The sequence below is a fragment of the Leptopilina boulardi genome, unplaced genomic scaffold (genome assembly GCF_019393585.1).
Source record: "Leptopilina boulardi isolate dan_hultmark-lab unplaced genomic scaffold, ZJU_Lbou_2.1 LbouV2_31, whole genome shotgun sequence".
In the NCBI taxonomy this organism is placed as follows: domain Eukaryota; kingdom Metazoa; phylum Arthropoda; class Insecta; order Hymenoptera; family Figitidae; genus Leptopilina; species Leptopilina boulardi.
Window position 1 is genome coordinate 24,898 of NW_026137874.1, and position 17,007 is coordinate 41,904.

General features: G+C 22.7%; 3 protein-coding genes across 3 annotated transcripts; all 3 read right to left on the reverse strand.

Annotated features, from left to right (window-relative positions):
* Nucleotides 1-1,182: 1,182 nt before the first annotated feature.
* Nucleotides 1,183-10,322, reverse strand: LOC127283470 (uncharacterized). Its single transcript, XM_051308377.1, has 10 exons — nt 10,166-10,322; nt 9,686-10,083; nt 9,009-9,380; nt 8,695-8,899; nt 8,259-8,414; nt 6,028-6,440; nt 5,244-5,729; nt 1,926-2,130; nt 1,563-1,718; nt 1,183-1,310 (listed from the first exon to the last, which is right to left on the reverse strand). The coding sequence occupies exons 2-10, from the start codon at nt 10,078-10,080 to the stop codon at nt 1,257-1,259; spliced, it is 2,442 nt and encodes an 813-aa protein (XP_051164334.1). The 5' UTR covers nt 10,081-10,083; nt 10,166-10,322; the 3' UTR covers nt 1,183-1,256.
* A 664-nt stretch (nt 10,323-10,986) lies between these two features.
* Nucleotides 10,987-13,342, reverse strand: LOC127283153 (odorant receptor 46a-like). The gene is made up of 6 exons (XM_051307843.1): nt 13,263-13,342; nt 12,790-13,193; nt 12,091-12,462; nt 11,774-11,978; nt 11,224-11,379; nt 10,987-11,034 (listed from the first exon to the last, which is right to left on the reverse strand). Exons 2-6 carry the CDS (start codon nt 13,188-13,190, stop codon nt 10,987-10,989), a joined length of 1,182 nt encoding a protein of 393 aa, XP_051163800.1. The 5' UTR covers nt 13,191-13,193; nt 13,263-13,342.
* Nucleotides 13,343-13,913: 571 nt separating this feature from the next.
* On the reverse strand, nt 13,914-14,956 carry LOC127283216 (odorant receptor 2a-like). The gene is made up of 3 exons (XM_051307934.1): nt 14,758-14,956; nt 14,267-14,422; nt 13,914-14,072 (listed from the first exon to the last, which is right to left on the reverse strand). The coding sequence occupies exons 1-3, from the start codon at nt 14,860-14,862 to the stop codon at nt 14,025-14,027; spliced, it is 309 nt and encodes a 102-aa protein (XP_051163891.1). The 5' UTR covers nt 14,863-14,956; the 3' UTR covers nt 13,914-14,024.
* Between the last annotated feature and the right edge of the window lie 2,051 nt (nt 14,957-17,007).

Genomic DNA, 17,007 nt, shown 5'->3' on the forward strand with positions numbered 1-17,007 from the left:
TTATTAAAATAATTAATAACAAAATTTATTAAAATAATTAATAACAAAATTTATTAAAATAATTAATAAAAAAAATTATTAAATAAATATTTAAAAAACAAAATATTTACAAACCTAACAATATGCAAATACTTGTCAATTATTTGTGATTCATGAATATTTCTTGGTTGACATAATTTATTTGAAAGAATTTTACTTGTATTCAAAATAATTTGACGTCGCACAATAATTGTTAACATTTTCACCCATATGGAAAATGCGGCGCAAAAAAAAAATAAACATAATGTAAAATCATTAACATTATTTACACTCGCGAAATAAATTAATAAAACAAACACAAACGATGTATAAATTGTAAAACAAATAATATTGTAAATTTTATAGAGTAATATTTTACACTTTGATATCCATGACAGTGGTCTCCACATACCAAGAAATATAAACACATTAAATGAAAGACAAGATAACATTTTTATCTATTATTTTAATATAGATAATTCATTTATTTTATTATTTCTATTACATATTCCGTTAGAGGCGAAAAAAAATATTTTTTTTTTTTTTTTAAATAATTCTTTTGTGAAAATAATTTCTTTTTAAAAACTGAAAATTTTTAGTGTTTTTTTTTTTTAATGGAAATATCTAATTATTATTATTTTCTAAATTATTATATAATATTATATTATTAATTATTTTATAATATTTTTATAGACAAGAAATGTGACTTCTGCCTTCAATAAAAGTTCCTAACAGACTGATAGATATTTTACGTTTGGAATTATATTCTCCCTCTCTTTTACAAGTTTATAAGTAATTCAACAGGTGCTGTAACGAAGGGAATATCAGAAAATTGTATTTTAATAATAAATCATTAAAATAGTCAATTATCTCGAGAATTATTAAAAAAAAAAAATTATTAGAGGTGAATAATAATAATAATATAATAATAAATTGAGCGATTTATCTTAATAAAATGATTCTATTATGTTTTGAAAAACTCGATTTAACCACTAATTCGTATAGTGTAATCATTTTTGAAAATTAAATTAAAAAAATTAATTAATTAAATTAAAAAAAAAAAATTGTGTACAATTATTTTTAGTTTGAAAAAAAATCAATTTTTCTTTTAAAAAACAGGAAAAAAAATATTATATAGACTTACTACATTTATTGATTACATCATTATTTATTTAAAAAGTTTAATTATACTTCAATTAAATCGAAGTAATTCTAAAGATTAATTATTAATTTATTAACTAGGTTCTTGAATTTTTCAGTAGATTGTACGAGGTATAAGATGCTTTTAAAATCTAAAAACAATAAATAAATTAGTTATTTAATTAATTAATTAATTTATAAATTAAAACATAATGATAATAATTATTTTATTAAAATTATTATAATTATTTAATTATTATAAATTATTGAATCATGAAATCATGAAATTATTAAATTATTATTATTATTATTATTATTATTATTATTATTATTATTATTATTATTATTATTATTATTATTATTATTATTATTATTATTATATTTACACTTATAATTGAACTTACGGCAACAAAAGTGTTGAGTGACATGGGAATGAATGATCCACCTGTTATAATTATTGGATTTCTAGCACGTATTGCAATTAAAAGAAGTCCCTTTTTTGATTGTTTTGTTAACATTGTCCAATCGATCATACTTATTACGTCCGCTACTTTTAAACTCTAAAATCAAAAATTAATATAAATCACAGAAATATTGATTTTTCAAATAAAATTAAAATCTAAAAATTTTTTTTTTTTTAAATACTCTATTCGAAAATAATTACATTTAATTGGTAAAATTAATTTTAATTGACATTAATAGGGTAAATAAATACCCCCTAAAAAAATTTTTTTCCTTGTAAGAACAATAATTTTTCATATACGTACTTTTAACATAACTTCATTGCCAAAAACGCAATAAATAAAAGTCTGAAAAATGACATTTGGTAACAATAATCCCTGAGCAAGAACTTTATCATTAAATGAATTTTTTGTCGATAGACTATAAATAAGTGTACAAATATTTGTAATTGATCCAATAAATTGAATTCCAAAAACAACACTAAAAATATCATTTAGCTTTTCACTAAATCTGTAATTTTTTTTTTCAAAAATATTCTTATATTATTTATATATAAAACAAGTTGTAAATTCAGATGTTCATTACATGAACATTTTGCTTCCTATTTACGATCAGCAAAAAAATTTGCTTCCTCGTGCAGAAAGCAAAATTTTATTGCCAAAACGTGATTTTGATTTTTTAACTTTCATTAATTCTTTAAATTTACCTCAAATGAATACTTTATATATATCGATCGATTCGTCTTGACGTAAAGAATACGATTTTATTATATATGACCTTAAATTTTTGGAATAAAAAAAAATTTTTGGAAAAAAAACAATAAAATTTTTTTTTTGTATTTTTTAAAATACTTTGGTCAGATTTGAGATATTAATATGATAAATAAGCCAACCAAATTTATGACACTGAAGTTACCAACGTTGAATCGACGAAAAGAATTTTTGTTTTCCTAAGATTGAATATTTCCCCGCCGTGGTTGTGAATTTTTAGTGTTTAAGGATGTATTTGGGACCAAAATAAAGAAGTTTCAATTAAAAAATATTGGTTCTTGGCTTTTAAACTAATCTGAAAGCGAAAAATTCGTTCGTTGTTTCGTTGAATCAACGTTGGTAACTTCAGCGTCATCCAAATTTTATCTAAATCCATTAAAAGCTGTTAAAGTTATCTTCTAAACAAAAAAGGGATCCACACACACACATACATCCGGCCAATTCATCAGGATCTCATATAACATGTTTCTATAAAGAAAAAAATTTGTTTCAGCCAGTTTCAAAAATTTTATAAATGAAAGAACAACAAAGCTTCCTCCACGAAGAAGCAAAAAGTATCGAACAAAAAATGTATGGCGCACTTTTTGATTAGTCCAGCGGATGCTGAGCTACACTCAGATAAATTTTTTAAAAAATTTCGAAAAAATAATTTTGCGAGATAATTGATCGGGAATACTGCCAAAGTCTTAACCCGGGAGTCTCGAACAAAAAATGTATGGCGCACTTTTTGATTGGTCCAGCGGATGCTGAGCTACACTCAGATAAATTTTTTAAAAAATTTCGAAAAATTAAATTTGCGAGATAATTGGACCGGAATACCGCCAAAGTCTTAACCCGGGAGTCTCGAACAAAAAATGTATGGCGCACTTTTTGATTGGTCCAGCGGATGCTGAGCTACACTCAGATAAATTTTTTAAAAAATTTCGAAAAAATAATTTTGCGAGATAATTGATCGGGAATACTGCCAAAGTCTTAACCCGGGAGTCTCGAACAAAAAATGTATGGCGCACTTTTTGATTGGTCCAGCGGATGCTGAGCTACACTCAGATAAATTTTTTAAAAAATTTCGAAAAAATAATTTTGCGAGATAATTGATCGGGAATACTGCCAAAGTCTTAACCCGGGAGTCTCGAACAAAAAATGTATGGCGCACTTTTTGATTGGTCCAGCGGATGCTGAGCTACACTCAGATAAATTTTTTAAAAAATTTAGAAAAATTAAATTTGCGAGATAATCGTTCGGGAATACCGCCAAAGTCTTTAGCAGAAAGTAGCGAACAAAAAATGTATGGCGCACTTTTTGATTGGTCCAGCGGATGCTGAGCTACACTCAGATAAATTTTTTAAAAAATTTCGAAAAATTAAATTTGCGAGATAATTGATCGGGAATACCGCCAAAGTCTTAACCCGGGAGTCTCGAACAAAAAATGTATGGCGCACTTTTTGATTGGTCCAGCGGATGCTGAGCTACACTCAGATAAATTTTTTAAAAAATTTAGAAAAATTAAATTTGCGAGATAATCGTTCGGGAATACCGCCAAAGTCTTTAGCAGAAAGTAGCGAACAAAAAATGTATGGCGCACTTTTTGATTGGTCCAGCGGATGCTGAGCTACACTCAGATAAATTTTTTAAAAAATTTAGAAAAATTAAATTTGCGAGATAATCGTTCGGGAATACCGCCAAAGTCTTTAGCAGAAAGTAGCGAACAAAAAATGTATGGCGCACTTTTTGATTGGTCCAGCGGATGCTGAGCTACACTCAGATAAATTTTTTTAAAAATTTTGAAAAATTAAATTTGCGAGATAATTGATCGGGAATACCGCCAAAGTCTTAACCCGGGAGTCTCGAACAAAAAATGTATGGCGCACTTTTTGATTGGTCCAGCGGATGCTGAGCTACACTCAGATAAATTTTTTAAAAAATTTCGAAAAAATAATTTTGCGAGATAATTGATCGGGAATACCGCCAAAGTCTTAACCCGGGAGTCTCGAACAAAAAATGTATGGCGCACTTTTTGATTGGTCCAGCGGATGCTGAGCTACACTCAGATAAATTTTTTTAAAAATTTCGAAAAATTAAATTTGCGAGATAATTGATCGGGAATACCGCCAAAGTCTTAACCCGGGAGTCTCGAACAAAAAATGTATGGCGCACTTTTTGATTGGTCCAGCGGATGCTGAGCTACACTAGAAAACAAATTTGGAAAAAATTTAGAAACATTAAATTTGCGAGATAACCGCTCCGGAATACCACCAGAAAAATAAGGAAAAAGTTTCGAACAAAAAGTGTATGACGCACTTTTTGATTGGTCCAGCGGATGCTGAGCTACACTAAAAAACATTTTGGAAAAATTTTCAAAAAATTAAAATTCTGAGATAACCGCTCCGGAATATGATTTTATTATATATAACCTTAAATTTTTCTATTTAAAAATGTTTGGAAAAATGACGATAATATTTTTTTTGGGGTATTTTTTAAAATCCTTTTGTCAGATTTGAGATATTAATATGATAAATGAGCTTACCAAATTTTATCTAAATCTATTAAAACCTGTTAAAGTTATCTTCTAAACAAAAAAGGGATCCACACACACACACATACATACATCCAGACAATTGATCAGGATCTCATATAATATGTTTCTATAAAGAAAAAAATTTGTTTCCTCCACTTTGAAAAGTTTTATAAACGAAAGGACTACAAAGCTTCCTCCACGAGGAAGCAAAAAAAGAAAAAGATGTGAAATAAATATAGATCACAATTTTCTCTTTAAAGAATTATGAATTAATTAAATAATATTAAAATTATTTTTTTAACTCTATATATATTTACAAATATAAAATAATATCTTACAGATAAACATAATTATGATGCTTGACGCATTCAACGAGAATTCGTGCCTCTTCAATTTTTAAAGAACACAATGTTCTTTCAACATTGTTATAATTATTCTTATTATTATTTATATTATTATTATTTTCATTATTTTTATTATAATTATTTTCATCATCATTATTATTTTTGTTATTATTTTTATTATTATTATCATTATATAACTGAGGCAATGCTTCAAGTCGATGATATATTATTTCAAGTTGTGAACATATTTGCAGCATAATTACCATGACAAAAGTTTCCACACCAACATTTGTTAAACCTGAACTATAAAGGCTTAATGTTTGACTCACATATGTTAGCCAAAATGTAATTTTACCATTCCTATCATATGGCAATGATGTTTTAAATGGTAACACAACATTTTTTCCTCTTGCCAATCCACCAAGTGTTAATGCTGTCATTGTACAAAAACTTCCAATTAAAAATAACCACGTATTTCTTCTGTTAACAAATAAAAAAAAAAATTTTTTTTATTTTAAAATAAATATGTACACAACCTTAAATAAAAAATATTAAGAATAAATTAATTATTAATTATTAATTATTAATTATTAATTATTAATTATTAATTATTAATTATTAATTATTAATTATTAATTATTAATTATTAATTATTAATTATTAATTATTAATTATTAATTATTAATTATTAATTATTAATTATTAATTATTAATTATTAATTATTAATTATTAATTATTAAAAAAATATTTTAAAGAATTAAATTTGATCACACTAACCTTGACAAATAATCATAATTTTGTTGAATTATTTCCTCAGCATTGTCACGTGGTAAAAAATAATCTTTCTCCATCATTTGTATTAAATTGATTATTTCATTGCGTTTTAATAAAAAATTTGTCAATTTAACACAAACAACTAAAATTAATAAAAATAAACATAATGTTTCAGCAAAATCATCAATATTATTAAGTGAATGAAGAATAAGATACATGTACAGTGATATGTCAAATGAATAAACAAGAAATGTCATTAAAATACTATAAATATTGTATAAAAAAATTATAAAAAAATAGGACAATTTAATTGGTCTCCAATAACCGGCAGTTGATAAAATTTTCAATGAAAGTTGTGCTTTGTACATATTTTCTAAATAAAAGTTTTCTCTACAATTTTTTTTTCTCAAATAAAATTTAATTAAAATTTAATTTTTTCTTCCTCAATAGGAGATGCTTTTTATTAATTTTTTATTTTTCTTTTATTTTTTAATTTTTACTTTTATAGTTTTTTTTATATGATTTTTCTCGACAATTTCTTCCTTTTCTAAAGGAAAAATATAAAAATTATGTCAGGCAAAATTTTCCTCTATTGTCTTTTTTTAAAGGTAAAAAAAAAAAAGAATTGAAAATTATATTCCTCGGTGCTTTTGTCGTGGACTGATATTAAAATTTTAATTATTTATATATGATGAAGGGAGAAATACTTCCTCGTTGGACATATAAAATTATATTTTATTTTATAGTTTTGTTCAACTCTATTATGATAAAATAATAATTAGATAATAATAGACAACGAAAGCAATATGAATAAGTATATGTAATACTAAAATTATTTCCGATATGTAAATCGAGGGGGATGAAGTCAATGTTGTTAATCAAGTATTAATAAAGCTTTATTACTTATTTCTTTCGAGCTGCGACGTACTTACGATACAAATAATTATATATAGTAATTTCAACCCTCTCTCTTATTATTTAATTTCTTATAACTGCATGATCGATAAATTTAAAAATGCATTTTGCTCTTTCTCTGTACTTTGGATTTTATTTAATAATTTTCTTTTTTTCTAATTAATAATTTAAATTAATAATTTTACGTTTATACTATGTATAGGGTTTCTGTTCAGTATAAAATTAAATCTTATTTTATATATATTTATTCCACCCTATTTTCTATAGAATAATTAATTAGATAATTATAGTCTACAAAAGCAAGGAATAAGATTTCAACTAAGAAATACGAATATTTTTTTTTTTTATTGAACATAAAAAAATATTCAATGTATTAGTATTAGTCAAAGGTTACTTTTTTAAAAAAAATTTAAGAACAAAGCGGTTTTAAAAAATTTCATAACAATTTCAAAAAATTGATATAGTCAAATAAATAAATTTTTATGAGTGTTTTTCTTTTTTCTTTTTTGCCATTTAATTAAGAAATTTTCTATTTTATGAATTTATTTCCATAAATTCGTAAAATAGAAAAAATAGTGCTACAGTGAAATTTTTTTTTTAAACAATTTTTACTATTTGAATAAATAAAACTAACTGTTTTTTAATAAATTAAATGCAGAGTAGGCTGATTTGATTATCTGTAAAATAAATAAAACAAGATGTAAATTCAGATGTTCATTACATGAACAAATTTGCTTCCTCTTTACGATCAGCAAAAAAAATTTGCTTTCTCGTGGAGAAAGCATTAACATTAAAATAAACATACATTAATAATATAATAATATAAACATTTGAGTTAAATTTAAAAAATTAATACAAGTTAAAAAATCAACAATTCACATTATAGCTGAAATTTCTAAAAATTAATGAAAAATATTATATTATTTATAATTATTTACAATTATATCGATTCGTTTCAATGCAAGGAACACAATTATTTTATATTTAAACTTGAATTTAAATAAATACAAAATTTTTCAGCTAAAATGGGAATTTTCTTTTTTTAACTTTCAATTGATTTATTAAATTTTACCTCAAATGTATACTTTATATATAAATCAATCGATTCTTTTTCATGCAAGGAATACAATTATTTCATATACATAAACTTCAATTTAAAAAATTAGAAAATTTTTTTGCCAAAATGTGAAAAAGTTATCGAAAAGTTTTATAAACGAAAGGACTACAAAGCTTCCTTCACGAGGAAGCAAAAATATTTAATTAAATTTTAAAAAAGGAAATTATTAATTAAATTTAAAAAAAATAATTTTTACACATACTTTCATAAAAGTTTCTAATGACATGACAATAACTGATGCAGCAGTCAATTTTATTGGCCGTGTAGTTTGCATCATAATAGTTACAAGACTTTTTTTTGTATTCATTGTTAATGCATCCCAATTTATTGAATAAACTGCAAGTCCAATATCTAAACTCTTGAGAACAATAGAAATTTATTTTAATTTTTTTTTTTAACAGATTTACTGTAATATTAAATTTAAAAAAATAAATAAAAAAAAATAATAGTTAATAATAAATAAATATATCATAATTAATTTATTTATTTACATTATACGACATTATAAAAAGATTATAATTATTATAATTATATAATATATGATATTATTATTATATATTATATGATTATAATTATAAAAAATTTAAAAATAATTTTTATAATTTTTTTAATACATATTTTTAACAGGTATAAATTACCTTTTCCGTCACTTTATCTGCATAAAAACAATACATAAATATTTGAAAAGTGTAACTCGATAAAGCAGATATCATCAACCAACTGTCACCATTGTTTATATTTATTTTTGACAAATAGTAAATAATAACACATAATTCAATCATAGAAACGAAAAATTGCACAAAAATCACAGTTCCAAATTGTCTATTTACATTTTGACCAATTCTGCAAAAAAGAAAAATTATTTAAATAAATTTATTTTATTTTTATTAAAAAAATTTTTTTTTTCATTTTTTTCCAAAATGGAAAATTATTAATATAAATAAATAATTACGAATAAACATGACGATGATGCTTTAGGCAATTGATAATTTCCACTTCTTTATTATAATTAATAGAAATAAATTTATTAATTTTTCCATTATGAGAAATTAAATCTAAACGATAAATTATTATTTCCAATTGGGCGCAAATACGTAACATCACAGTTAATGCTAAAGCATCAGTACCAACGCAGACAAATATTATCATATTTAAACCAAAAACTTGATGGAAATATGCAATAGAATAAACAATTTTTGATTCCATTGAAAATGGAAACCAATATTTTATAGGAAGAATTTTATTTGGTAATGAAGCTAATGGTAACGACATTGCCATTATTGCTGTAGTAGATACCAATATTAAATAATAAATCGAAATATTCCTATATATAAAAATAAAAAAAAAAGTAATTAAATTATTTATATAAAATCTACCTTATCGACTAAAGGCAAAACAGTTATTTTTGGTAAATGAAATAATAAATATTACCGACACAGAAATCTACCTCACCCTCAGTCGATATGGTTGATTTCTGTGTCGGTAATTTTTTTATATTTTTAGTTTTCAAAATTTTTTACAATCTAGTTAATTTTTTAACAATCTACATAAATTAATTAATTAACTAACTATCTAACGATCCAATTAACTAATTACATAAATATTAAAAAAAATTTTTTTTCGAATTACCTTCCCGCTCGGGAACAATTTTGCAATATTTCACTTTCATGATTATCATAAGCTCGACACATTTCCGATAAAAACATTTCATCAGTTTTTATAAATATTTTTCGTTTTTTAGCAATAATAATTTGTTTAATGAATGCGGCAAAAATTGTGCAAAAATATAAAACAGTCAATGGCAAAGTTTCAATATTATCATGTTCTAGAATCATAAATATAAATAAAAAAAAAGCAAATGCAAAAAATGATAATAGAGAACACATGGTATAGAAACGATAAACAATTAATTTCCACATTGAAGTACAATCAATTGGTTCCCATATTCCAGATAATTTAAGTAATGTATAGGAAATTTCTCCTGTATAAATTTTTTCTTCATTATTAATATTATTGTCAGACATTATCTGTGAGAAATAATTAAAAAAAGAAAAATTTAATTATAAAAAATACAAAAAGTTTCAATATAACAGAAATATTTGTTAATACCTATCTTGATTGATATAATTTTGGAACAAAAAATTTTTTTTATGTTTGATATATTCTGAAAAATATTTTTCTCACTCCCCTTATCAGATAATAAATAATTTGTGAGCAATTTTCGATGCGAGAAATATAATACAAAAAAAAAGGTGTTCTATTACCATCCGACATACTATCAATAATTCCAAATGTCTTTTTCACAAGAATTTTTTTTTTCATATTAAAATTACTGTATTATTTCAAATTGATTTTTTACTAAAATAAACTGAAACATTGTATATATTTTATTTGTCTTTCTCTCTATATTTTGGGATAATTTGCATAATAAAATATTTCAATACAGAAAAAAAGTGTGTAACTCTTTTTTGCGTGACTGAAAAATTTTTTTATTATAGAAAAAAAAAATTGTCTCAATTTTCATCTTATATATTTTATTCTGAAAGTTCGTAGAAGAAAATTATATTATTGTCTTGCGCATAAAAAAAGTAAAACTTTGTCCTAAAATGGCGCAAACTAAATTGTATTCTCAGTGTTCTCTTTTTTATTAAAAAAAAAATTGTGTATCAGTCAGAAAAAGTCAGAAAAAAAATTAGAAATTCTTTAATCAAATTCGGAATTTATTTAAATTAGGAATTTAATTAAATTGGTTTAATTAAATTATTCAAACATAAATAATATTTTTAAATTAAATTTCGACATTTTTTATTTAAAAATTATAAACAAAATAAAATCGTTAAAAATTATATTCTAAATTATAAGAATAACTTTTAAATTGAATTTTAATTATTTAATTTTAATTTAAAAAAAAAAATTTTAAATAAACTATTTTAACTATTTTTCAATAAATTAAATGCTGAATAGGCTGACTTCATAATCTGAAAAACAAAAAAATAGATTATAAATTTTTGAGCCAAATTTAATAATTTCAAAAAAAATCATTTTAGTTAAAATTTTTTTTTTTTTTTATTACTAACATTAAACATTTTTTTTTTCAATGTATATATTTTTTTCTACGATATATACTAAGTGAAAATTAATTAATTTATAACAAATTTTACACAAACTTTCACAAATGTTTCTAATGACATAACAATGATGGATGCTGCAGTCAATCTTATTGGCCGTGTTGTTTGCATCATTATAATTACAAGAATTTTTTTTGTATTCATTGTTAATTCGACCCAATTCATTGAATAAACTGCCAGTCCAATATCTAAACTCTTGAGTAGAAAAAAATGTTTTTAAAAAGAAATAAAAAATAAATTAAAAAATAAATAAAAAAATAAATTAAAAAATAAATTAAAAAATAAATTAAAAATAAATTAAAATAAATTAAAATAAATTAAAATAAATATAAAATAATAATAGTAATTATATAAAATAATAAAAAAATATAATTATAACAATAAAATTATATAAAAAATTATATAATTTATTATAATAATATAAAAATTTGTAATAAATAATTATAATAATAAAATTATGTATTAAATAAATATAATAATAAAAATATATAATAAAAATATATAATAAAAATATATAATAAATAAATATTATATTTATTTAATTATTATGTTGAAAAAAATACTTTTTAACTGAAAAAATATGAATTACCTTTTTCGTCACTTTATCACCATAATAGCAATAAATAAAAATTTGAAAAGTGTAACTCGATAATGCAGATATCATCAACCAACTGTCACCATTGTTTATATTTATTTTTGACAAATAGTAAATAATGACACATAATTCAACCATAGAAACGAAAAATTGTACAAAAATCACAGCTCCAAATTGTTTATTTACATTTTGACCAATTCTGCAAAAAAGAAAAATTATTTAAATAAATTTATTTTATTTTTATTAAAAAAAAATTTTTTTTTTTCATTTTTTTCCAAAATGGAAAATTATTAATATAAATAAATAATTACGAATAAACATGACGATGATGCTTTAGGCAATTGATAATTTCCACTTCTTTATTATAATTAATAGAAATAAATTTATTAATTTTTCCATTATGAGAAATTAAATCTAAACGATAAATTATTATTTCCAATTGGGCGCAAATTCGTAACATTACAGTTAATGCTAAAGCATCCGTACCAACGCAAACAAATATTATCATATTTAAAACAAAAACTTGATGGAAATATGCAATGGAATAAACAATTTTTGATTCCATTGAAAATGGTAACCAATATTGCACGGGAAGAATTTTCTTTGGTAATGAAACTATTGGTAACGACATTGCCATTATTGCTGAAGTAGCTACCAATATTAAATAATAAATCGATATATTCCTATATATATATATATAAAAATAAGAAAAATAATTAAATTATTTATATAAAATCTTCCTTATCGACTAATGGTAAAACAGTTATTTTTGGTAAATGAAATAATAAAAATTATCGACACAGAAATCTACCTCACCCTCACGTCGGTATGATAGATTTCTGTGTCGGTAATTTTTTATATTTTTAGTTTTCAAAATTTTTTACAATCTTGTAAATTTTTAAATTTTTAAATTTTTAATTTATTAATTAACTAACTATCTAACGATCCAATTAATTAATTAAATTAAATATTAAATTTAAAGATTAATAAATTTTTTTTTTTTGAATTACCTTCCCGCTCGGGAACAATTTTGCAATATTTCATTTTCACGATTATCACAAGCTTGACATATTTTTGATAAAAACATTTCATCAGTTTTTATAAATATTTTTCGTTTTTTGGCAATAATAATTTGTTTAATGAATGCGGCAAAAATTGTACAAAAATAAAATAAATTTAATGCTAAATTTTCAGTATTATTATGTTCAAAAATCATGAATATAAATAGAAAACAAGCAAATGCAAAAAATGACAATAGAACACAAATGGAATAAAAACGATAAACAATTAATTTCCATATTGAAGTAAAATCAATTGGTTTCCATATTCCACATAATTTAAGTAATGTATACGAAATTTCTCCTGTATAAATTTTTTCTTCATTATTATTATTATTATTAATATCAGACATTATCTGTAAAAATAAAAAAAATTAATTTTATGAAATTCGAAAATTTGAATATAAATAAAAATTTTTTAATACCTATAAAAAATGTTTCTTGATTGATATATCAAGAAAGAATTTTTTTAAGACTGTTAGATAAATTCTGAACAATATTTTTCTCCCCCTTATCAGGTAATAAATAATTTGTGAGCAATTTTCAATGCGAGAAATATAATACAACAACAACAAAAAAAAGTGTTCTATTGCTATCGACACACTATTAATAATTCCAAATATGTCTTTTTTCTCAAGAATATTTTTGCTATATTGAAATTACTCTATTATTTCAAATTGATTTTTGCTTACTAAAATAAACCTAAAGCATTGTGTGTATTATTTTTCTTCTTCTCTATATTTTGGAATAATTTGCATAATAAATTATTTCAATACAGAAAAATTTACATATAAAATTAGTATATGTTACTCTTTTTTTTTGCGTGACTGGAAAATTTTTTTATGATGGAAAAAAAATTGTTTCAATTTTCTTCTTAATATTTTATTCTCAAAGTTCATATAGAAGAAAATTGCGCATAAGTGTAAAACACTCTTTGTTGTAAAATGGCGCAAACTAAATTGTCACAGTGTTCTCTTTTTTATAGAAGAAAAAAAAAATTTTTTTTAGAATTAAAAAATTAGTAATTATTTAATAAAATTAGAAATTGAATTACAATAAATTATTCAAAAATAATATTTTTAAATTAAATTTAGATATTTTTTTATTTAAAAATATAAACTGAACAAATGTTTGTCATCTAAATTAAAAATAAATTTTTAATTTAATTTTAAATAAACGCCTTTTTTTTAACTGTTTTTCAATAAATTAAATGCTGAATATGCTGACTTCATTATCTGAAAAATAAAAAATAGTTTATAAATTTTTTGAGAGTACTCATTTTTTGATACAAAAAAAAATAAATTAAAAGAACAAAATTTTATTTTTGAAATATTTTTTTTATTATTATTAAACTCTTTTTGGAATGTATATGAATTTTTCTACAATATGAAAAGTAATTAATTTATTTAAAAAAAAATTGTATACAAACTTTTACAAATGTTTCTAATGACATAACAATGATGGATGCTGCAGTCAATCTTATTGGCCGTGCAGTTTGCATCATTATAATTACAAGAATTTTTTTTGTATTTATTGTTAATTCATCCCAATTTATTGAATAAACTGCTAGTCCAATATCTAAACTCTTGAGTAGAAAAAAATGTTTTTAAAAAGAAATAAAAAATAAATTAAAAAATAAATTAAAAAAAAAATAAAAAATAAATAAAAAAATAAATAAAAAATAAATAATAAATAAATAAAAATAATGATTATTATTGTATAACAAAATTGTAAAATAAATAATTACATTAATAAAATTTTGTAATAAATAATTATAATAATAATAATTTTATTATTATATTAAATATTTAAATATTTAAATATTATTAAATATTAAATTTAATTATAATAATAATAATTTTATTATTATAATTATTATGTTAAAAAAAAATATTTTTAAACTAAAAAAATACGAATTACCTTTTTCGTCATTTTATCACCATAATAGCAATAAATAAAAATTTGAAAAGTATAACTCGATAATGCAGATATCATCAACCAACTGTCACAATTATTTAAATCCATTCTTGACAAATTGAAAATAATAAAACATAATTCAACAGTAGAAAAGAAAAATTGTACAAAAATTATTGCTCCAAATTGTTTATTTACATTTTGACCAATTCTGCAAAAAAAAAAAAAAATTTCTATAATTAATTTTTTAATACAGAATTTAATGCCTCAATATTTGGAACAATTAAATATAAAATTTTTTATCTCCAAATGTTTACTCAAAAAAAAAAAAAATAAAAATAACTAAAAAAAATTGACAACCCGTGTGGAAAAAGCCACGATCTTGCCCTCAAGAGTTCGGGGCCCCCGGCGGGGGCCCATGAGGGCTGATCCATATGGCGAATCCATGAGGGGCACCGTAGGGGCCCCGCATGGATCGCCCTCATGATCGATTAGCAAAATTTTCTAAGTCCAAAAATCAAATATTTTTTTATCACCAAAAAATTAATGTTTATAATGATTCAGAACCACGAAAAACGCGTTTTTAATAAAAATATATTTACACTTTTTTGAAAATAACACTCACACTTATGGCAAAATAGATGAGGGCCACCGTAGGGGCCCGCATGGATCGCCCTCATGATCGATTAGCAAAATTTTCTAAGTCCAAAAGTCAAATATTTTTTTATCACCAAAAAATTAATGTTTCCAATGATTCAAAACAACGAAAAACGCGTTTTTAATAAAAATATATTTACACTTTTTTGAAAATTCACCTGAGATGATTGATGATAATAATCATAAAGCATATAATTAATTATATTTTATAAATTGCATTTGATTGGAAAATATAATTTAATATCTTAACTTTAACTAAATGATGTTAAGCACTTTTCTTTGTTAGGTATTTTTGAAGTTTAAATAGCATCAAGAAGTTAGCATTCGTTTTGAAGTAGCGTGCGTAGCGTAGTTGGTAAAGCGTTAGACTCATAGTCCGTAGGTCGTAGGTTCGATTCCCCCCATGCGTTAGATTTATTTATTTCTCAGGTTTGCGTTTAATCATTAATTCTATGTATGAATTAATTGAAAAATGAAAATATCCGTTAATAGTATGCATAAATTAAATATTTTTTAATTTTTTAATTAATTAATTTATTATTACTTTTAATTATATCCGACAGTTAATTAATTAGAACGTTAATTAATAAATTCAATTTGAGTAAGAATTTAATTTAAAATTGAATAATTATTAAATAAATATGTTATTTATTCATAACTTAAGCTTATTTATTATTAATTAACTTTTATTATTAATATTATTGATTAAAAAACATTATGGCAAACTTGAGGGCAAGATGAGGGCAAACGTGAGGGCCCATAAGGGCGCCCGTAGGGGCACCCTCATGGATCGCCCATGCGGGCGCCCTCATCGATGAGCATGTCGTTTCCATGAGGGGCCCCTATGGATCATCCATATGCGGCCCTCATGGCATGAGGGCGATCCATAAGGGCCCCCGCTGGGGGCCCACATCACTTTTCCACACGGGAAGATTTAAAAATTATTAAATTCAAACTTACGAATAAATATGACGATGATGCTTGAGGCAATTAATTATTTTCACATCATAATTATTGTCAATTGAAATAAATTCATTAATTTTTTCACAACGTGAAAGTAAATTTAAACGATAAATTATTATTTCCAATTGAGCATAAATACGTAACATCAATGTTAATGCTAATGAATCCGTGCCAATACAAATAAATACTATTATTGTGATGGAAATAATTTGATGAAAATATGCTATTGAATAAAATAATGTTGATTCAATTGAAATTGGTAACCAGCATGCAATTGGAAGAGTTTTATTTGGCATTGAAAATAATGGCAATAAAATTAATATTGTTCCTGTTGTGCCAACTATTATAAAATAATAAATCGAACTTTTCCTAAAAAAAAAAAATAATAATAATTAACCAAACAATAAAAAATTAGAAGGCAGGAAAAATAATAAAAAAAAAATATCTACCTACTTATAAAATTAGAACAAAAAAAAAAAAATATTTTTTTTTTACCTTCCTGCCTGAGAACAATTTTGCAATATTTCATTCTCATGAAAATTATGAGGTCGACATATTTTCGATAAAAACATTTCATCTGTTTTTAAAAATATTTTTCGTTTTTTCGTAATAATTAGTTGTCTAATAAATGCAACG

Coding starts and splice junctions, on each gene's coding strand:
- LOC127283470 (XM_051308377.1), bottom strand. CDS start 10,080: ATGTCTGACAATAATATTAATAATGAAGAAAAAATTTATACAGGAGAA. Junction 8,415..8,694: donor CAGATAAAGTGACGGAAAAG/GTAATTTATACC, acceptor ATTGTTCTCAAG/AGTTTAGATATTGGACTTGC. Junction 5,730..6,027: donor AATTATGATTATTTGTCAAG/GTTAGTGTGATC, acceptor ATTTGTTAACAG/AAGAAATACGTGGTTATTTT.
- LOC127283153 (XM_051307843.1), bottom strand. CDS start 13,190: ATGTCTGATATTAATAATAATAATAATAATGAAGAAAAAATTTATACA. Junction 11,979..12,090: donor CATCATCGTCATGTTTATTC/GTAATTATTTAT, acceptor TCTTTTTTGCAG/AATTGGTCAAAATGTAAATA. Junction 11,380..11,773: donor GTGATAAAGTGACGAAAAAG/GTAATTCATATT, acceptor TTTCTACTCAAG/AGTTTAGATATTGGACTGGC.
- LOC127283216 (XM_051307934.1), bottom strand. CDS start 14,862: ATGGATTTAAATAATTGTGACAGTTGGTTGATGATATCTGCATTATCG. Junction 14,423..14,757: donor GTGATAAAATGACGAAAAAG/GTAATTCGTATT, acceptor TTTCTACTCAAG/AGTTTAGATATTGGACTAGC. Junction 14,073..14,266: donor CATTAGAAACATTTGTAAAA/GTTTGTATACAA, acceptor TTTATTTTTCAG/ATAATGAAGTCAGCATATTC.